The sequence below is a fragment of the Sceloporus undulatus genome, chromosome 4, assembly GCF_019175285.1.
Source record: "Sceloporus undulatus isolate JIND9_A2432 ecotype Alabama chromosome 4, SceUnd_v1.1, whole genome shotgun sequence".
NCBI lineage: Eukaryota > Metazoa > Chordata > Lepidosauria > Squamata > Phrynosomatidae > Sceloporus > Sceloporus undulatus.
Window position 1 is genome coordinate 157,939,552 of NC_056525.1, and position 23,168 is coordinate 157,962,719.

At 38.7% G+C, this 23,168-nt stretch overlaps 1 protein-coding gene across 1 annotated transcript in view; it reads right to left on the reverse strand.

Annotated features, from left to right (window-relative positions):
- Window positions 1–23,168, reverse strand: part of CDH10 (cadherin 10) — a 153,348-nt gene that overhangs the window by 99,905 nt on the left and 30,275 nt on the right. The window contains exon 2 of the mRNA XM_042464401.1: window positions 3,723–4,104. Coding sequence (XP_042320335.1) covers window positions 3,723–3,953 — 231 coding nt within the window. The 5' untranslated portion in view covers window positions 3,954–4,104. The remainder of the gene's footprint in view (window positions 1–3,722; window positions 4,105–23,168) is intronic.

The following is a 23,168-nucleotide window of genomic DNA, read 5'->3' on the forward strand; positions in this document are numbered from 1 at the left end:
CAGAGAAAGTGTGTCATAGTGTGCCTGTGTGAGAGAGAATTAGCATGTGAGAGACTTTGAGAATGTGTATGAATCAGTGTGGTGTAGAGCAGTGGTGAGCTGAGGCACACGCTCAGCTCCACTGCCTTGCAGAAAGCAGTGTACTTCTACTGCTCCTCCTTGGCTGGTCAATCCAATGTGCCATTCATTTAGAAGCAGAGCCACCAAGGCCACTTCTCCTCTGCCCCTGAAGGGGCCCAGCCAGAGCCAGGTGATAGCAGTGGCTTTGAGTAAGAGACACCACCAGCCTCTGCTGCTGCTGAGGGCCATTCTGGACAATGGCTCTCCTTCAGCTGCCATGCACACTGGACTGAACAGGTACACTGGCTGAGAATGCAGAAACATCTCATCCCAAGAACCAGGGCAGTGAAGGGATGGGTGGAAGAAGATGAAGAATTGGCTCATGATGGTTTCTGTCAGAGGCCCTGACCTAGCAACCTTCCCTACTCTCCTCCTCTTCCTCCTCCTCCATTGCGCAGAGGCAACTACTCCAAGCACCCTCCAAACCATTCTCTTTCACTTCAGGACACAAAGGGGAAGCAGATAATATCTGGGCCTTCAAATCTTACCTCCTCCCTTGAGTAAATCCCACATCCCTGCTAGGAGTCCTGCCCAACAGCTTGAGAACCACTGCGTTAAAGATAAGATGCCCTGGTCCTAGATGCATGAATCTGTCCACTTGATTTTTTTTAGTTTCATTTTAATCAAAGCATGCCAAAACAAAAGAAGACAAAGAAAAGGAGCACATGTTCATTTTTTTCAGTCCTAAATCTGAAGTATGCAACAAAAAGCCTTTTTACTACCACAGAATTAACACATGCATCTCTTTTGCCCTGTGGATATAACATCAACAACAACAAAAGTCAAGTTTTTAATTTTCACTGTACTGATGTTAAGAATTATAGATTCAGACCATTAGAAAGAGTTCAGTGGGTCCAACCTCTTTATATTTTTAGGCCCAAATGTATGGAGAAAAGTCTGCCTTCAGTATCGTCAAACAAAATGTTACATTCTGGATCGCTCAATAAATTGATTTTGTTTGAGCTTCCCGTAGCAGAAAAAGCTAGAATCATTTCCCTACTGAATCCGGCCTATTAAAATTGATAAAACATATGTAATCTGGCATGTAACATTGCATTAAATGACATTATTTGAATGGTGAGCTTGTTCTTGCACCAGGCGACATAATGCAATGTATATATTTTGTCAGGGAAATGTGGCATAAATTGAGGTCATTCAGAGCCAGTACCCATTGGACTCTGGCTTATAATATAGTATAGTAATATATTCATGTGTTTATACATTGTTCCATCTGAAAGAGTCTGCCGCTAATCAGAAAAGCATAAAATACAAAATTTTCATTCATACATGCAAACATATCATGCACATTAATTATAAAGAGGGACTGTTCAAGGAAGGGAAGATCTTCTGTTTCACTTGGCAAGTCTGAATGCACTCAAATAACCTTTACTTCACAATGTGTACAGGGATACAAATACAAATCTGGCTAACCTTCAATGGCTACATATGAGTCACTGATGTTGAAAAAAAGCACACAAATATTCAAACATAGATCTATGAGAACACCTTTTTGATGTACTAGTACTGTTCTGGGGATGATGTGTGACTGGTATCAAGGAATCGAATGCACTGGGTTATTTTGTACATCATGCATTACAGCAATTTGCAGAAGGCAGTAATCCTTCATGAGCCTTTGGCTTGCATGCCTCCCTCTTTTTTTCTGAACACATGACTAGAATGACAATTTTGGAAGTATTCAGATTCCCTCAGTTTTGGTCTCTTCTGGAATGCACTCACGGGTTGTTGTTTTATTCAATTTTGACCAATTTCAAAGCAATTGAACTTCAAACAATAATTTCTGGAGTTATTAAACAGAATGATCCCCAGTTTACACAAAACTTATTACCAATATTCAGTGAAAATGGAACTAAATGCTACTTAAGCTGTGCAGCTTGGGAGAAAGAAGAGGGAACAGGTAAAAGAAAAAATGCCTGTAGATCAAGATATTAAGAACATGATAAGAATTAACTCAGATTTGCAATTATTTTATTTTTCATCTTTATTATTATCTTCTTATTAAGGCTACACAGTGGGCATACTATATTACAATAAGAATCTCTCTGCTTTGGCCAAGACTTGGAAACCTTACCAGACTCAGAGTGGATTTAAAATATGTTTGAATTTGGTTTTGGATAGAAAATTAAAATGGGAGTTATTCTTCCTGAAATATATTTTTGCCCATGTGTATAGCAATTTCTCTGAATATTTTATGAAGCTATGAATATTCTCTGCATATGGCTGAGACCCAATTCTTCTACTAGACTCCAAATAGCTGTTATAAATATAGAAAGAGTTTCAGCAGAAGCCATCTATTTATACAATCTACTCCTATTTTTCATAGGGCTATAATTATGACACTGTGGGCAACTTTGGTTGCTACAATGAAACACCAATAAAGGTGCATCTTTCTCTCTTTGTGCATGCCTTGATTGTATCATTATCATTACCATCACCACCATTTCTGTATCACTTATCATGCCAAACAATTACTCAAATATTTATTTTGTTTACCCACTCCAAACACTAAAATTAAATACAGCATAAAGTATACTCCCTGAAATGGAACCTAAGCCAGATGTGATCGAGATACCCCATTCATTTTGATGGTTCTTTGCCAAGGAAAACTTGCATTAGATTTAACCCACTGCACAATCAATTCAAACCTTTAAAATTGGATTAAAAAAACAGTTCTCACATTGGGCCATATACTTATAAAAAAGTTTGTGTATCCTGAATAAGAGGAAAGATGACATTATGAAAGTTGGAGATGACCATGAAGAAGGCTCACTGCTGGGATGAATTGCATTTTCGTGAATAATGACATCTAAAAGGACAGGAGAGACAGTAGCTTTTCAGTTATAAATTGACTTCTACTCAGATGTAGCCACTATTGATAGTGAGCCATGAGATTGTGGGATGTGAGTGTGCATGAAAGAGGCCTGATTCACTGAATGATTGTTTCCCTAACTGCACTAATTCAGTAATTACCAACTATAGCAAGATTTGTGACACATTAATTGTCAGATAGAGCTAAAATTCTAAATGTTCTACATTTGAAAATAAATTTCACAATCAGCTAGGTTTACTTCTGAATCAACCTGTTTAGAGTCAGGATTCAAGTTAGCCAAGTAAAAATACATCAACACAGCTTTGTCCTTTTTTTAAAAAAAAATATTTTGACAGAACATAAAACACTTTCATTCATGAAATTACTAATCAATTTGTCATTTCATGCTAAAATCCTTTTTCTATTTGGTTTGTTAGTGGGGGTCACGTTTTCCCCCGAGGTAAAATCAATGCTAAATGATGGAGTAGCAGAGGCACAGGTCCCAAAAAGACAAGGCACTTCATAACTTGCTGTTTAGAACGTACTCATATACAAAAAGAGAAATCTAATATTTCCATCTGTCAATTTAAAAAAAATCAATGTAAAGATTATTGTTTTGTTCACACTAGACCATACGTGTCTGGTTCTCTTCTCAAAGTTATTGACATTTCTGCTTAAACAAAGCAAATACAAATATTGTCCTGAAAGACAATTTCCTATAGTTAAACCACTGCATTGCATGAGATGAACAAGAGAAGGGATGCACAAGACTTACCTTTCCCACATACTGGTAATCTGAACCAGTATATTCCTCCAGCAAGAAGAACTGGTTCCACATCCAGCCTCGCTTCTGGCGATGGAGAGTTTTCCCATCACTCCCTGTTCCCCGTGCCACAAATGCTTTTGGCTGGTGATCTGTAGTCCTGGTGAATACCATTGCTGTCAAACAGGGATGTAGTAGGCACACCCAGAGCAGCACCAGCAACAAGACTTGTTGTATGATCATAGTTCTCCACTGTTGACTGTCTTCTCAAGTCCCTTTGGCTGCAAGATCAATATGACACTTTGTCTGAGATGGAGCTCTTGGTACTCCTTCAGTGGAATGTGCAGTCAAGCAGTTTATAACATCTCATCTCTAGTTGGTGCATATCCCAAATCTTAAAAAGCAAACAGGAAGGGGAAAAACAGTTAGAGATATATAATTGCAAGCTGAAAACATTCATTTTTGTCTGCATTAGGTTTCACATCCTTCTTGGCAGTGCAGCTGCAAAATCTTACAGCAAATTGGTTATTTCCCCCCAAGCATCAAACAAACAGCCGATGTGGCAACTATAAAGGTTATCTAGTAACTGTCACTTAATCTGAGATTTGCAAAATACATTTGGCAGCTTAGTATAACATGAACTATGGAAAAATGAACAGTACAAATAAATGGGCTTTCCCTGCCGCCAATCCCATCTAATGGCTTCTACCACTAACTTTTGAATTTAAGGTTTTTTTTAGAACATTCATCATGTAGACTGGGGAAATGTACCATTGGTACTTACATATTAAATACCACAGTCTTTACTTGAAATGTTTTCCACCTGATTTGACTTACAAGTTACTCAGTGTTTTATTAATCTTGTTACCAAGAGGCACTTACAGCCTAACAGAAAGGCAGTTTTAGAAACCATGGAAATGGTGAAATACTAGTTCCCCAGGGTGTTTTAAATGCCAAAGGAAGACATCATATGCATCAAAAGAAATACAACATGACAAGAAGCAAACTTTCTAACCGAGAAAGTTCCTAGGATACAGAGTTCCAGCAAGATGCGATGTACCAGAGTTAACCATGAGTAAAAGAAATGATGGAGTAAAGTGAGATTTTTAATGTGCGTTTGAAGCTACTGCATCAATTTTGGGATACAACGCATTTAGAGTTTCATTTCTACATATTGACATTATAGTGTAGGGGACCAGAAAGGATGGGCTGCATAAACAAGGTGCCACTTGTCATGAGCCATTTAAACAGACTGAATGCACATCTGTGATGATCACAAGACGTTTTCACCAAAACTTTGACTTTTCTAGCCAGTACTCTTTGTCTGGAAGAATATCTGAAACGAAGTAAGCCTCTTCTTGCCCTATGATTTTAGAACATGCACATTGGTGTCTGAAGCTGGGACACTGACAAGTGGTGACTGGTATCTCCCAAGTTCAACCCATGTTCAATGCTGCCTTATAAAATACTAGCATACTGGATGGATACAACTATGTGGGGAGATTATGCAGTATTGGAAAATGACATGTTGAATACTGAATTATTTCATTGAAGACCAATAAAATGACTCCACAAGTTCCTGGGTGCTGTTGGCTTGCCATCATGCATACATTGGATACAAGACCTTTCTGTGTCTTATTTCAACATGTTAAGATTGCTTGTAGATGTTTTCCATGAGTGTTTGTAATCTGTGTTATTAGTTGCCTGAATTCTATTCAGGCCAGGATTTTTGTGGTTATTCATCTTGGTTTACTTGTTATCTGTAAGGACTATTCATATTAACATAGTGTGAAATATTATATATTGTTAAGAGAGCCACTGTAGTATAGTATAGTTTAAACACTGGACTATGATTCTGGAGATCAGGGTTTCAAATCCCTGCTTGGCCATGGAAACCCCCTGCATTACTATGGGCAAGTCATCCTCTCTGAGCCCATGAGAAGGCAAAGGCAAACCTCTCTTAACAAATCTTGCCAATATAACCTTGCAATAGCTTCATTTTAGGATCACTATAAGTCACAAACAACTTGAAGGCACACAAAAATAACAACAGCAACATGTCCTTTATTTGAGACATGTTTGTTTGTTTGTTTAGATCTTCTATGATATGAGTTCTCATGTTAGTGGGAGTGAGTTTTGAGCTGATATTTAAAAGAGCTATCCAAGGTGCTAAGTATGGACTAAGCCTACATTAGATTCATTTTCCCACGAATGGCAAGACACTTATGACAAGACATTGTTGACTGACACACAAAATATGCAGTTCACCACCAAGCTAGATCCATTCATCCACCATGTTTATAAGTTGAAACAACAATATAATGGAACAACTTGGTGATAGGACTGCATTAGTATATTTTAACTTCAGATTGCTAAATATGGATAAGACTTGGTCCAACCCAACACTGTTGTTTTTAGCTAACTTGGCAGAGTTTTAAAATGATTTTTTTAAAAAGTATAACTTCAGAATGTCAAGGCCTAATCTCAAATTATTTTCTGTTTGTTCCTCAAATATTTGTTAAACAAAAGTTATTAATTTTGAACTCCAATATGTTCTCCTGCCTTATGTCTTGGCTGACAATACTGCTTCTCAGTGGTAACCAAGTATCCAAAATGCAATTTTTACTGCCTGATTTACTAATCAGTTCAGGCTTTGGCATCTTCCTTTTGTTTTGTTTGGGGATTTTTGAGATGTTATTTTAGATAAAATTACATAAACAAAATTACAGAAGTACATATTTTTACTTTTGAAATTACAGGCTTTGACAGCTTTCTTTTGTTGAACTTCATAAAGTTCTAGATATGGATTATTTACCACTGCATGGATATTACTGTGTGAACCCAAAATGATCTGGTAGGATCAGATGTCCTTCCTGTAAACTAATACCTAAACGTTCCTATGAACATTCTCAGATTCTCAATGTACTTTTCATAATGCTGAAAATGAATCAGGGGGCAAGCATGGCAACCACATGCCACAGCCCCAATCTGGCCCTTCCAGGGCACAAAAGGGAGCCACAAAAAGTGGCTCCTTTTTGCACCCTGGAAAGGGCATGATAGCTGTGGTGCCATGGCTTTAAGGCACTCTTTTGGCGCTGCATCATGTAAATGCAGTACCAGAGGAGCGCTGTGATGCTGTGCACTGTGTAAAGCAGCATACGGCATCACATCGCCATGGGGTGGAGTCAGGACATGTGTTGTATGGATACCATGCCCCAAACTCTGCCCCCAGGTTGGCCTTAATGGCCAGTCTGCACAGCCTCTTAATGTATAGTCTAAAATGGGAATATGCTAGCCCTGCCCACTCTGTCATCACATTCCTCACATGGAGAGAGGGGCTGCATCCACACTGCCAGAAATAATCCAGGTTGACAGTACTTTAACTGTCATACTTAATGCTATTGAATTCTGAGAACTGTAGCTCATTGTGGCACCAGAGCTCTCTGATACAAAAGGCTAATGTCTCACAAAACGACAGTTTCCAGAATTCCACAGCATTCAGCCATGGCAGTTAAAATGGTGTCAAACTGGATTATTTCTGTAGTGTGGATGCAAGCCAAAGAGAAGAACAGAATCTCCTGTCAGTGCAGTCTCTATACATTTTAGAATACTGGAAAATGTGATTCTGGAACATATGAAGAGTCTCCTTGGGTAGAAATCATAATACCTATTTCCAATTGTAATACCTTTGAGATAACGCAGGCAGCAATTAACAAGTATGTCAGAAATCCTTCAGAGTGAAATAAGAAGTTCAACTAATTTACCTCTACTCCTCTTCCTAGAGTTCCCAGAATACTTAGCCTAAAAGAATGGAATAGAGCTCCTAAACCTGGACTTGAGTATTACTTCTGGTTCTGTTATTTTTAAATCTAGCACAGTTTTTAAAATGACAGACTTCTTACCACTTGTAAGAAAGATTAAAACTCTATATGAGACAACACTGTATAAATGCCAAATATAATTGTGTGATTTTATGTAACACACTAAATTCTTTTTATCATACAATTTATTTCTTCTAATTGATCTATTGTTTAAAAACTTAAATGAGATACAACACCAACAAGTTACAAAAATATTCATGCTGAAACAGTGGAAAAAACATCAATATCAGCAGGCACAGACCAGGACTTGCAGCAATGACTCATTAAGCTTAGTATCATGTATTGCAAATAATTTATCACCTTGTGCAATGTGTGACTTTATGACAGTTGACTGAGCCATCTTCTATCACCGCACATTTCTGTAGAGTTTCCAGTGTAGACCATATAATAAGAGCTTGAATGACACAGATTGAAATTCAATGTAGCATGCCAATTATGACTTGCTTTTGTTTCCCCTGAAGCCACAGTTACTTTATACAGTTTTTATGCAGCCACATAAAGGTATGGAAAAAGGCCCAATATTCAGGCCCTGTCATGGTTGATTAATATATTCTCTATAACTAAATCCCACTGTAAATTCACAAGTTGTATACCCTTTGAAATATCAGTGTTTAAAATATATCCCACTGTCATTGTAATCAGTACTGATGACTACAGTGCACCTGCATCATACGCCGGTGCAACATACATGGCTTTCAGCTTACGGAAGAGGCAATGGCTTGTAGCACCATTTGGGGGGGGGGGGAGCAAATAACTTTTTAAAACAACAACAACAACAACAACAACAACAACAACACTCAAACTTGGACAAAACATACTGATCTGAAGACCTTTGCTCTGACTACTCTCACCTCATTCCCTCCCCATACAAACTTAGAAGAAACAGTGGCTTTGCCAGTTCCTAGAACCAGAAGTGAAGTTGTGTCACTTCCTGCAATTCAGGGGGTGGCTGTGCAGCTTGTGAGAGGCACAGAGGGAAATGATCCCAACACCATCTACAGTTCACCACTCCTGTTTTAAGGGAGATGGATGACTCTTATTCAGGATGGTAGTTAATGCAATCTGTGTTTTAATCATGCTTTAAAAAGAGTTATTCAAGGTGTTGCATGATACACACCCAAATAGTTTCATCACCTTGTCCAGTTCCTTTACAATTTGTCCTCCAAGTGCATCACTGACATAAGAACCACCGATTTCCCCTGGAGGTATATGTGTTATAATGCAAAGGCTCTTTTATTTTTATTTTTTAAAAAAGGCAATTAGGACACTTTAGCTTCAAAAATATCTGTTGTGAAGGAGATGAAAACAGCTAAAATTAGTTTGGTATCTTGGCTTAGCACTGCTGTCTCTTTGGAGGTGTGGCTATTGTGGATGGGGGTTCACAATGAACCCTTCTACTTCAAAATGTGTCACTACATGGTTGATTCATGAACCATACATATATCACCCTATAAAGAGGAAAATGTGTGCATGGGAGCAGATTTGGATCATGTTTCCAGGCAAATGGCATTTTTCAGTAGAGGTCATAGGTATTGTGTGTTAACTTTTGAAGAATTGGTTTCTGATAATAATCTCCTTCATTTGTAGGAAGGGGCCAGTTCCATGTACCCTATCCTCTGATCCTGCCAACAAATAGTCAACCCTGTCAAAGGTGAGTATCCTATAGGGATAGAGAAAATCTTCAAAAAGCTGCTAGTATATGTATACTATACTAAGTATAAGTGCCAAGAAACCATATGAGACAAATCTTTTCTCCTGCAGAGAAAAGTATCTTTGGCATTAAGGGCTTATTCTATGCACAATTTGCGCATTTTTAATGCAGAAAACAATATTTTCTACACTGAAAATAATATAAATATTATTTTCTTTTTTAAATGTTCTCTTTATTATTGTAAAAACAAATAAATAAAATAACATTTGTTTTATACAATCACATGCATCATGAACCTTCCCTTAACATTTTCTCCATTTTACATCTTATTTGATTTCCAACACAAGTAAAAAAAATGTTTATATTATACATCCTTGCAGTCAATTCTACCGTTTTCCATAATTTCTTAATCTTTTGTATTTCCCACTTCTGTCAATTGCTCTTCACACATCTATATAACTTCTGACTATGCATTTATTTTACCATTTTATGATAATTACTTCCGATATAATGTCCTATTGTTATATATTGGGCACTTATGATTTGATAACTTATCAAATATCCTTTGCGTTATTTCATGTCCTGACATTCCAAATCTTACTCACATTTTCTTTTACAAGTTCCCAATATTATTTTCAGCTAAAAAAATACTATTTCCTACACATAAAATGTTTTCTGCAAAAAAAATAAATTTTGCACACAGTAAGTCCTAATCTACATCCTTTTTTTGTGCAGCAAACAATATTTTCTTCACAGTTAATGTGCTGAGTCAAATATTCTGGTGACTGGAATACAAAATGCTGTTTCCTGTGCATAAAATTGCTCCCTGAGCAAAAAATAATAATCATAGACATATACCATTTTTGTTCCACACCATAAAAGTCTTCAAAACCTGCAGTTTTCAAAAGTTTTCTTACAGTGTGAAATGATTTGCTGAAATTATCCATCAAGTCTTCAAAACTTGTTTTATGAAGAATTATATCCTTAGTGGTAAGCTGTTTGTTTGAAGATTCTCATGTCCTGATGATCTTCATCAACATGAATGTTATCTTCTCTTGTGTATGAAGATATCTGGAACAAAGTTCCCCATGGAACAAAACTTCTGTTTCTGGACAGCATTTCCTTTTCAAGTGTTTTTCAAGTATTTCAGTATGCGCATAGCAAAAAGCATTGCCTAATACTGACTTCATTTATTTAAGCATACCAAGTCTTGAATTATATCAATATTTAATATGCAGCAGTAAGTACTACCCTGCAGCCTCCATAGTGTTTCTTTTAACCAAATGGAACATTTAGTTGGACTACCCTAAGTGTATGTGAGAGAGATTCTTTAAACAGGTCTGTTTTCTCCCTCCAGCTCCATAGGCATGTCTATTCCACTCTTCGCACATTCCCATTTGATGTTGACATGTTATTAATTTTCTCCTGGGATATAATTCTTCAATGTTAGCAGTTGTTATTGAATTTCCTTCTTGTTAAATTAGGTCAGTGGAATGAAAGCTTGGATGGAATTTGTTGAAATTACAAAACTAGCTAATGTACACAGACTTGGCAGGCAAAGGCTGCCTTGGCTTAATGGACTGCTATAGCAGGCACACATTTTAACCCCCTCCCTCCCATTCCAGCCCATACTCATCCCTTTGGAGATTCCTGCTTTGATTCAGTTTGCTAAGTTAAGTGCAAAGGCCTTAATGGCTACCTAGCTGTAAGCAACAATACATTTCTGTGCATGGAAAAAAAATGCTCTAATAACCAGAAACAGCTGTGCTCTCATAAGGAACAAAGGTACATTTCTTGCTTTAGAAAATTCTGAACATATACATGAGTTGTTCTAACATGAACAACAACCTAATTTTGTGTTACAGATTGTCTACTTAGTTTAGATAGTAGTAGTAATTATATGTACATGGTAGGAAATTATTTCTGGATCTATCCACTGAATACTGGTGAAAACAGTGCAGTATCTGAGATATAACATTAATTTTTAATCTACAGCAAGGGTGGCTGATTCTTCTGAAGCCTATGTTAAATTTGTCATATTTCAAAAAAGCTTGCCAGTGGCTGCTCCTCACATAAGCACACCACATCTATAGATATGTTTGAACACCCGACTTATGCACCCAGGCAACTGGATTGGTCTTAGTGAAGCTCTTTTTCTTTCTTTCAAAACACTTCAGATGTTCATGTACTGCTACATAAAAATTCTATTCAAGTTTATGTTTAGAGAAATATGGCACTATGAATGTATGACAGCTCTTGAGAAATGATAATTCATCAGATTTTGCATCTGAGGATGGATCCCCCAATCCAGTTCAAAAGCTGCTTTATGTGATATTTTGCCAGCAATTTCATATGCCACATTTCCATTCCAGCATTTTAACTTCAGTGTGCACCTGCACCTTCTCTCTATTTTATCCAGGATATACCCAATGGCCCACCATCAGGAATCCTAGGTCAGAAAGGCAGGTGCACCACAACATGATACAGGACTGTCTGCCTTACCTTTCCCTCAGTCCCATATGTCAAGTCCAAACAAAACAGCTGCACTGTAAGTCACATATGAACCAGCATGCAGCTCACAGAGCCATAAATTTTCCATCTGTTACCTATTATATGCTTATTTATAAGAGATCAATGTAGCATACAAGCATCATTATTTAACACCCTCATGAAGCTCTTTCCCTTAAACTGCAGCATTTCTTGAGTATGTGCTGAGGGGAGTTGTAGTGTAATATGTTTTTAGGATGCATGGAAGGGGGAGGTTGTTCTGTAGGTAGGAACATAAACCAAAATGTGGGTCTCTAGTTACTAAAACATTTAAAAGAAAATACCTTCATTTTCTAGTACAAAGGGCAAACCTCTCAAATGCATTATGCCCTTAAGTTCAACTGTTTTGTGCCCTTATGTTTTATGAAATACTGTGGAGTGGGGAGAAAAAACAGTGAAATACCCAGTCTCTCCACCCAGTTTTGAAACCCTTTGTTCCAGGATACAGTGAAGAATCTCAAAGGAAAATAACAAAAGGGGCAGGGGTCTCATGCACCCTCTTGATCACTCTCTTCTTTCTCCTGAGGTCTTTACATTCTTTTTTCCCTTCAGTTTATACTGTTCAGTGATTAAAAAAAAAAAACATTCTTTCATTGGAACATCAATGCATGCTTGCTACAACTCTCTTCTTCAGTATCTCCTTGCACCACCTAAGAACTGGCCCTGGTGGACTTTCCAGTCCTCCTGAGTAGCTTTTTTTAACAATAGCAAATACATTGTTGGAGAGTGGTTGGCAGACTGTGCAGAGGGAAAATGATTTCCATCATTCCATGAGTGGATGTTGTCTTCCACTGCATTAGGCCACAATTGTAAGGAAAACATGAGACCAAAAATACTATTGTAGCCTTGGTGAAGTATGTTATTATTATTATTATATTTATTTATATTTGAGAAACTACCACCTGTTCTGAACTCCCTTCTCTTTTGGTATTCCTGACCATGTGATCACTCCCAGTATTTCCCTAAGTTTATTGAAATCAGCTCCCCTAAAGTCTAGAATGCATGTCTGACTAAGCCTGGCTTCTCCTTTCCACTGGATAACAAACTCATGTTCTCCTTGAGATGATTATAGAGTAGAAAGTAGAAGCCTGGCATAGTTAGCCATGCATTCCAGACATTAGGAGAGCTGATTTCAGTAAACCTAGGGGAATACTGGGAGTGATCACGTGGTCAAGAATACTAAAAGAAAAGGGAGTTCAGGATGGATGGGAGTTTCTCAAAAGGGGGATACTGAAGGCACAATTTCAAACTGTTCCAATGAGGATAAATGAAAGGTGTCTCAAGAAACCAGAATGGATATACACATTTTGCAAATAAGCAATTTTTTAAATGGGAGATCTCTAACAAATGGAAAAAGGAGGAAATCCCCAAAGATGAACAGTACAATTAAAAGCATATTAAACTAGAATTAAATTATTACAATATTTTAAAAATATGTTGCAAAATTATTGCCTCTCTATAACAGAACTGAGACAGCTCCACAAATCTCAACTCATGATTTGTTCAAATTTAACCAAACTATACTTAATGCTCAGCACATAATAGCAGCTTGTCCTTAGCTTGGCTTCTAGCATGCATTGAGTCAACACACGCTAATTGTTAAGTAGATTAAAGTGTTCACTGGAGTTAATTAGTGCAATGGCTAACTGGACAATTCTCATCCATAGCAGAGAATGAAATTTGTCAGACTTTATGCTTGCAGATAGCTTGGAAGTAATTAGTTACAAAGAACTGCTTTTTCCAAGTGATTTCTGTTTCTGCTAAGACAAAACTGTACTGCATTAAGAAATATAACTTCTGTTTTTTAATGTTTTTTTTTTGGGCTATGTGGCCATGTTCTAGAAGATTTTCTTCCTGACGTTTCACCAGCATCTGTGGCTGGCATCTTCAGAGAATGCTTGCCTGGAAAAAGTCAGGAAGAAAATCTTCTAGAACATGGCCACATAGCCCGAAAAACCCACAAAAAACCATGGATGCTGGCCATGAAAGCCTTCAACTTCAGATATAACTTCTTTCCCTGGGGTTTATCTGTAACGTTTTAGCCTAAACTAGACAGTTTTGGAAGTGTGGCCTCATTGAATGGTGAAGAAGGAATATCACACATGGTTCAAGTGCTGTGTCATGCTGTGGATTTTGCTTCTGAATGAAAAACATACAGTTATTTTCTAGAAACTAACTAAAAGTAACTGTATTATTACTTCCAATAATTGGTAATGTTATTTTTCAATTGTCTATAATAGTAACTTCCTTTGGGGGCCTTGGAACTCCAAGATAAACTAATTACTTTTAAAAGTAACTTTCTAAGCTTAGTGATTATGTGTAGCAGTTGCCAAAAGCACTGGCCAGTCTGAAATTAGGTAGGTTTTTTTTAAACTAATTAAAATAAGTAGCTATGATAAAGTATAAACTTATCTATGTGAAATAAAAGGCTTTTTGTGGTAGCAATACTTGTTCAATTCAGCAAGCATTTTCTTAAGTGGTGGGTGTCCTAGGATTTGGAAAATACAAGATACTAGTATGATGTCAACAGCCTAAATTAATACTGCATGAACAGGGCTTAACATTTCTCATGTCCTCCGGGTGATTTCCTGCCCTGAAGTGTGAATTCCGCTGAATGACACTGGATGTCTGTAAAAGAGGCACTTTCCCCCTCTAGGGCAGTAGATTAAAAAATAAAATAAAAATAAAAATCTCCAGGCTCTTGCTTTTCAACACTCTCTTCATCCTGTCAGCCAGCTAGTGAGTTTATCAGAGGAAGGGCTGCAACACAGAGTCTTGGCAAGTATCTAAAAACCCACCATTAGCTCATCAAGAGTTCCCTGCGTCTGTTTGAGCTGAAGCCTTGCAGCTTCAAAAAACAACAATGGTTGACCAAGCATGAAGAACTGGGGCAGTAAGAAGCAGTGCATGCTTAGAAGACTGTGTAATTTAATAATGTGCTCACTGATGGCTGTACACAAGCATCTCAGATTTGTGGTACAGCCTAAGCATAAAGCGTGGAGAATACCATTACTGCTAATTAGATGGTGACAATACAACTCAGGTCTCTTGCACAGACAGACAGGTGCTAACAGCCAAATTCCCCCAAGCATCCCGATAATGAGACCAGAAGGGGGAGGCAACTTTGTAAAACTGCCTATTTACTTTTCCAATTAAATAATTGTACCAGCCTCTAAGCTGCATTTACAAAAGCTCCAGGAATAGTTGAGAAATTTCATCTCAGCAAATTCCTTTATTGGATCACTGGATTTTCATTGTTTTGCCTTAAGGTGTGGCTCAAAACTTACCTGATCCTTCAGAAGTTCCACTTCTCTGCATTTTGCCCAAATCTCATCAGTTAAAATGCAATAAAATATGCATTTGTGATATATTTTGAGAGAGAAAAAATGTTTGTTTAACTGTGCATTACTTAAAATGCCATTAACACCCCAAAAAGCAAGGAGAAGGAATTGCATGTGAAAACATGGGGAAGTGTCACAGATTGAGGATAAGAAGAGATAAGAAGTCCACCCTAATTAAACCAAATGTCTTTCTAGTCTAGCTTTCTGATTCTTGGAGGGGACAATCAGAAACTCAGAAGCAGGGCACAAGGGCAACAGCCTCCTCCCACAATTGTCCTCCAAAACAAAACAAAACAAACACCACTTCATACTGAACTACAGTTGGCCCTTCTTATACACTGATTTTTTATACACGGATTCAAGCATGCACGGTTTGAAAATGTTCAAAAAAAGTATACATTTCAAATAGCAAACCTTGATTTTCCATTTTTTATAAGGGACCCCATTTTGCTATGTCATTATATTTAATGGGACTTGAGCATACATGCATTTTGTTATCCATGGGGGATCTTGGAACCAAACCCCATCATATAACAAGGGTCCACTGTAACAGTGTCTAAGTGGTTTACAACTGTATGCTAATTGCCCCCAACAATCTGGGTACTCATTTTAGTGACCTCGGAAGGATACAAGCCTGAGCCAAGCTTGAGCCCTTTTGCTGGTATTGAACTCACAACCTTATCGTTTGTGAGTGAGTGGCTGCGGTACAGGCATTTAATCATTGCGCTCCTCGCCAGGCTCCTCGCCAGGGTATAGTTTATTGAGTACTGAGTGTAATGAGGTATGCTGCTTTTGATCCTGATAGTATAGTATATAGACACTGTGATTAGAGTTACAATTTCTTAATATGTATATACACATGTTCATGTTGTTTTATACCTCAGCTATAGCAGATCTCCCTAGATCAAAAACTTCAGGATTTTCAAATGAAACCAAAAAAGTTCAAAAATGGCTAAGCTGGGAAACAAGGAGGGCACAAAGACAAATATAAGTAATTTTCCAGAAAAAACATGAACATACATAGAAGCAATGATTGTACACTTCTTATAAAGTTGCACATGGAAGTTCCAAAATGGGAATGCACATTGTGGTTGAATATAGATAGTCATTAGTTTGTAATCAGGTCTAACTTTGAAAAAATGTGCTGGAATCCAGGGTGGAAAAATGGATGATACTCACTTGTGGTTTTCAGGAAATGAGCAGTAGATAATATGCTAAATGCAGTAGATAATATGGGTTTTTCACCTTACATAAATTAATCACTAGAATCCAGAAATTGTTTAAGAGAAAGAAAGAGAGAGAGAGAGAATACATATACATAGCGCTTATATCTTCACATACTTCATTAAGAGGGAATCCTTTATGGAACTTTACAATGAAAATTACATTCTCTAGTAAGGTATCTGGTGTTTTAATCAGTTTTAACAAAAGAAAGGAATGTAAATGGTAAACTTAAAAAAAAAACATGGCTAGAGAAGGCTGCATAGATTTGTGCTCCCTATTCTTAATTTGGTCAACTTGGCACCACAAGGCAACTCTCTCAAGAGATTGTATCTCAGTGCAAGCCTAAGAAGCCATTTTTTCTATCACATTATTTTGCAATTTGTGCAACATATAAATAGCATAACACTTGTTTCTGTGTCTCATTGCATGCCTCCCCTATTTGTGAAGTTAACCATTTGTACACATAGAGAAAGAGAAGCATACAAAAGGGCATGTTGCTTGATCACACAGACACAAATAGCCCATCCAGGGTCACTATTTTCAGTAGCTCATGCAATGAGACAACAGTGATCACATTTCCCAAGACTGTAAATTTTCAGAAATGCACAAAAAGAGTATATGAAACCAAACCTAGCAAAACAAACAAACTTGGAACAAATCTTGTTGATTGGTTTGCCTTAGGATCGCCATAGGTTGGATATGACTTGAAGGCACACAACAACAACTAATAGATTAGTGCAGCTGTTATTACTGATGCTTCTAGTCTTTAATTTCAGCACCAGCATAATATATGCATGACTTGGCATTCTACTTAACATTCTAGCCACCACATTGTTCATCACATGCAACATCTGATCTAACCACAGGTGAATTACAATAAGATAAGTGTGAGGTTACCCATACATGAGACGCAGTGGGCAGGCTATCCCTGTTCAGTGCTTCTAATATGCCTGCCTAACCATTGAGACAGTGATAAATACAGGAACACCAACTGTTCTTTCTGAGGGAGGACACCCCATCAAGAAATGGTATGCATTCCAAACTCAAAGGTTGGAACCACCTGTCTTGTACATACTTCTTCCAGATTAATTCACTGCTCTATTTAGAATAATTTTCAGTTTGTTTGTCCCATTGAACCCATCACTGCATCCAGGCACTGAAGCAAAAGATGTGCAACCTCTCAGTAACTATGATGTATGTTATTAGTATATGGAGGCATAGCTCATTTTTTTAATAATCATCTCTCGTATTACTAAATACCTTTATTTAACATAAGGTTACAAGATTGATGATGATGGCAGTGATGACAGTGATGATGAAGAAAATGATGATGATGATGACGACGACGATGATGATGATGACGATGATGACAAATAGCTTTGGACATAATAAACCTCAGGTGGCAGATGGATTAATGGCAGCTGGTCAGCCATTCGTCCTGTTTTCTTCTGCTATCCAGCCTGTCCTCTATTACCTAAACTACACTTATGCTTCCAGTGTACTCAAAGACACTTCCCTTCAAGAAAGACAGAACTGACAGTCCTGGGAACATCCATACACAGAAGGAAAGAAAGTGGCACATGGCACCTCTGGCAGCAAAATGTCTGCTGTTTGACTATGGTAAGTTGAGACCTAGTTTCCATTGACTTCTAAGAATATGTCTCAGTTTACATATTGTCATGTTCCCATTCTCATAAAATTCAGATGGTGCCTCAGCTTTCTTTCAGGGAGAAGAGAGTTTGGATAGCTCTTTTTCAGTTTATCTCAAGCTTTATGAGTTCATGCTTATCTAATACATATTCCCCCAGTTATGATGATCATTTGGTGGGTATCTTGCTAATTAATATGCATTTTATAGATCCATTGCAGTCAAATTTGAAGTACAGTGTTCCAATCCAAGGGAAAAGACAGAAAAGTATACAAAAGACAAAGACAGAAAAGTATACAAAAGACATAGGGAATCCTTTAAGGAACTTTACAATGAAAATTACATTCTCTGGTAAGGTATCTGGTGTTTGAATCAGTTTTCTCAGATGTTGATGTTAGAGAGAAAAATCCAGCTTCCTGCATACACACTTTGGCATTTCCCAAAATTGAAGTGAATCAGTGACATTCCAAAGCAACAATGAGGGTTCTCTTTCTCAGATTGTCCAAGTATCCTTAGCACAGTCCTTAGCAAAGAAGTGAATCAATGATGTTCCAAAGCTACAATGAAGGGCTTGTTTCTCAAGCCATCCACAGGCCCCTTAGCATAGGCGTGAGCAACATCAGGTGGCCATGGGAACACACTGACTCCCTGAACCTGTCAGGGGCTACACTCAACTCTTGCTGCTTTATTTCTAACAGTTAGCAATCTCATTTTGCTTAAAAACAAGGTGCATATGTTCTATGTGCATTGTTTTAAAGTGAAAGGGTGTGGTTTTTCTTGATGGATCTGTCAGCGCAACTGCTGGGGTCCAACAACCACTGTCAGCAACTCAAACGAGTCCTGGGGTTAAATCAGACCCTTGGAGCAGAGCTGGCAAATTTCCAGAAGCCGAAGCGTGGCTCCAAAGTCCAAGTTGGGATGACAGCAACTGGATGTCTTCCAGAAACTGCAGCAATGCAGGAACCTCTGGGGACACACAGCAAACCGATGTTATAGCTTCTTCTGATAAACCACCAGAGAAACTAAGGCGGGTTACAAACCGCCATTAAAGTACGGACTCAGTCCGTACTAGGGTTAGGAAGGTGCGGTGCTTCCGCACCCCCCTAACCCTAGTACGGACTGAGTCCATACAAAATGGCGCCCCCCCTTCCACATGGGGGCCGCCATGACGAGGTCACGACCGCGCCGCCTCTACATAGGGTGGCGCGGACGTGACGTCGTCGGTCCGTGCCAGGGCGCCTAGGGCACCCTTTCCGCGGACCAGGAAGGAGCTCCGTTTCGGAGCTCCTTCCTGGTTTGCGGCGGCGCTTTGCTTCGCTGGGCGCAGCCTTCAGACGGCTGCACCCAGCCAAGCGGCCCCTTTCTCCTTCTCCCCGCCGCTGCGGGGTGTCCTTGGGGCTTGAAGCCCCAAGGACACCCCTTTTCAGACTGTGGGGAAGCGGTGTTTTGCTGCTTCCCCGCAGCCTGAAAAGTGGCGGATCGGGGCCTCAGCAGCTGCCGTTCTGGCAGCTGAGGCCCTGATACACTGGGGAAAGGGGCGGGTGCATACCGCCCCAAATGGGCGGTCTGTAACCCGCCTAAGTCTCTCAAAGTGCTCTTTATTCACAGTGCTATTATATAAAACTAGATCTCTAAAACTCCAAACCATACTAATCCAACTCCTACTTCAAACCCACACCACACCCTTGCAACCCCTGAGCTTATATAGTCTCCAGACCATGTGGTCTCTCAAACCCAGTGAGTTCAGGTGTGTAGCCATGTCATGTGTCTCCTGTGCAATCTAGACACATGGTTTCATCATCCATGGCTACGTGCACTTGGGCACTGAAGTGTCCTTGAGCCAATGAGCTTCAGCTGTGCTGATCAACCTTGCCACTCTGTTGAATGTTCATGGCCAAACACACACACACATCAAGCATTTCCCTGTGTGCTGTGTTTTAACCCTTCAAATCCCTGACAGGATCATCGCTGCAGCAACTACAACAGTGGGGTCAGGGGATTAGGTCCCTCCAAAGGTGGTGGGAGTGGCATGTGGCAAGTAGACCATGAATGGCTCACTACAAATTGCCCCTCTTGACATAACTGTCTATCCATTTATTGCCTTTGACAGCTGGACTTTGGTGAAACAAAGGAAAAGAAGCAATATCTTGTGCAGAGCTTGAAAAAAAAGTGTTCTTTGTGATTTATAAATCCTAGAATTTAAGGGGGTTCTTGGAACAGAAGACCAAAAGAGAAACTTTTCCAAGCTCTATTATCAGCCATGCTGACCCATAATGCAGAAGGTTTTAGGTTTAAATAGTCAGCACTTTAACAAAATATGCCAGAGCAGATTATTTTAATTGTGTCTAGAGATTCCTGTTTTGAGAATACTTCTGCAGAAGTTTGTTCTGAAAAAGTAATCAAGGAAGTTGTTCTGTCTCGAATAGAAAAAGATTTCAGAAGGCTCAAATAAATAATTACTTTAGCATGGATGTAGCACTTTACACTATCAAAGTTGTGCAGAATATTTGCTAATTAATTCATTTTCACACACACCCTGTGATGTTAATTACCATCAACCTTATATGCTGATAGGAAATAATGAAGGCATATTCACTGTGCAATTGTAGATAACTAGAAAAAATGAAGACAATGTGTCCCATCACAATATACCCCTTCACCATTTGTATAGCTCAAAAAGAACAGATTTACCATTTTGAAGAGGAAAATATAAACAGCAAAAGAATGTAGAGAACTATCCCTAACAGTTGCTTTCTAGAGCTGGCTTTCCTATTTTTTCCCCTCTGAAGGCTACCCTGTTATGGACTCAGCTCTCATCTCCAGTGTTAAGTTCTCGATGTGTAGATCCACTGCTAGATTTTTGAGTCCAGTCTCCCAGGATGACAGTCACCATAACATTGCCCCAAGCTCAGTAAAGGCTGATAGCTTCTTCCTTGTGAGTGAGATGGGGAGGTGATTCTGAGTTTTAGTCTCAGCTTCAAAGGAGCTACCCAAGCTTTCAAACCTATTATGGGTAGAGGCTTCAACACCATGGATGGCTTCTTTAAAATTAGGCTAAAATGTAGAATAGATTCACCACCCCACTGACACAGAAGCCACAAGCACAGACCAACCTGTGCCCATTTATTCCATTTGACCCATTTCAACAGTTTTCCTTTCCAGGAGAAAATGTGCTATTAAACTAATGAATCTTATATGAACATTGAAGACCAAACTATCCTGTGCTACCTTTACATTACAACAGGGTGTGTACGTACACACACACACAAAATTCTCCTTCCACCCCTTGTTACTATATATACATTTGGCTCAGAGGGAGCAAGAAAGCTGGGAGTGGATGTGGCAGATGACATCATTATGCTTGTGAATCTCTAAATTCTGGTGTGTTGTCTCTGGAAACCCTGCTCCACTACACTACTCTATGGAACAGAGAAACTGGAAAACATAAATAGCAAGTAATGGATATTCTTACTCATTATTAAGGTAAGAACTGTTGTTGACATTCTGTTGTAGATCATCTCTTGATAGTACAAGCGTGCCCACCCATACCTGAGTGCACCATACACTGCTTTAACCTTACGTGGAAGATTAAGCCATGGGAGGCATAATGGCGCATGGGATTTGAATGTACGTGTTTTTCCTCATACGCAGGGGGAGGGGGGCAGAACACATCCCCTGCATGTGGGGAGGGCTCACTGTACAGTATAATATTGTGTACTTTTATCTATCTGTCTGTAACTATTCATACAACAGCTCTATGAACCATTAGCAACTCGAAATAGCATGAAGTCTAGGCAGATATTAACAAGCCTACAGTAACTGCAAAATTAACTTGCACTAGCCATTTAGAAATAACCCAGTAGTTTCTTTTAATGCAGCTTGACAACTGGAAACAAGAAGCCTGCATTGTGTAACTAACATGCCCGCCCCTCAGACACCAGCATTGGGGAATTACTGTTCTAGAGAATAAAAGATCACTTGACCGAGATTCAGCATCAGCTGATGAAAGAGCTACCTACTTTTTTCATGCCCCCTGGGGTTTACTATAATTTGAATGCTGAAAAAATCCACTTGTATTATGTTTAAAGGTAGTTCGCCTGCCTCTACTGGCATTTTAAATTGTCACTTTCAACTACATGTTTTCAAGGAGTACCTTTTACCATTATGGGCAAGGAAAATCTAGCTCAAGGGCATGGCTGTACAACGCTCAGTGCCTACATATATTGTGTATTCAAAAGGAAAGTGGAACACTTCCAAATGTGGTTAAGAACATTGCCCTATGCAAACACATGAGTGGTGCTACTGTGAGGGGAGGGATGTTTTGTCTCCAGCATAATAGGTGACTTTCAATATAAGATTGTAACTGCCCTTTCAACATATATTTAGTTCTAAGTTAGTTAGCAGGGGCATGATCCAGCGAAAGCATGATACTTCATCTAATTTATTTCCATGTAAAGTAACCCATTCCCCATATAATAACAGAGAGAAAAAGCAGATTGATCATGGTTTAACTTGGAGTGGATCATTATTTAGAGTTGAAGGGTCACATGGGCTCCCATGGAGCTGTGGAGGGTTGTACCCCAATCCCACTTAGTTATTTTTTAAATCACTCCATTAAAAAGACCTCCTACCCCTTCTAGGGGCCATAAGAGGGCATTTTCATCATATTTAAGATGTCAATTTTGTAAAAACATACACACACACACACACACACACACACACACAGAATAGGGGACTTTGGTAGAAGGACATGAGGCCCTTGTTTTCTATCCCTGTTTGGTCTAAAGCATTATAAAAAAAATGCAAAATTACTTGCAAAAATTGATGTTTCTGGCTCCATCTTACTAAGAGTTGACCCTCTGGATTGCTTAAGTTAATAATGAGTAAAATATCACCAAGTTTCCATCCAACCGATAGATTTTCTAGATGATTTTTAAAATGAAAATTGCACCCAACATTTATTTGGGAACTGCACCATGAGATTAAAAAAACTGAACCAACCAACTTGTGTCATCATATTGTGGTGAGTAAAAATATCCACCAGATGACTTGGGAACTAGAAGAATTTAATTGGGGGGGGGAAATGAATTCCTAAAATGTGTGTGTGTATTTAGCATGTGTGCCCAACACATTATTTTCTCGGAGTCAATAACTTTGAGAAGTGCA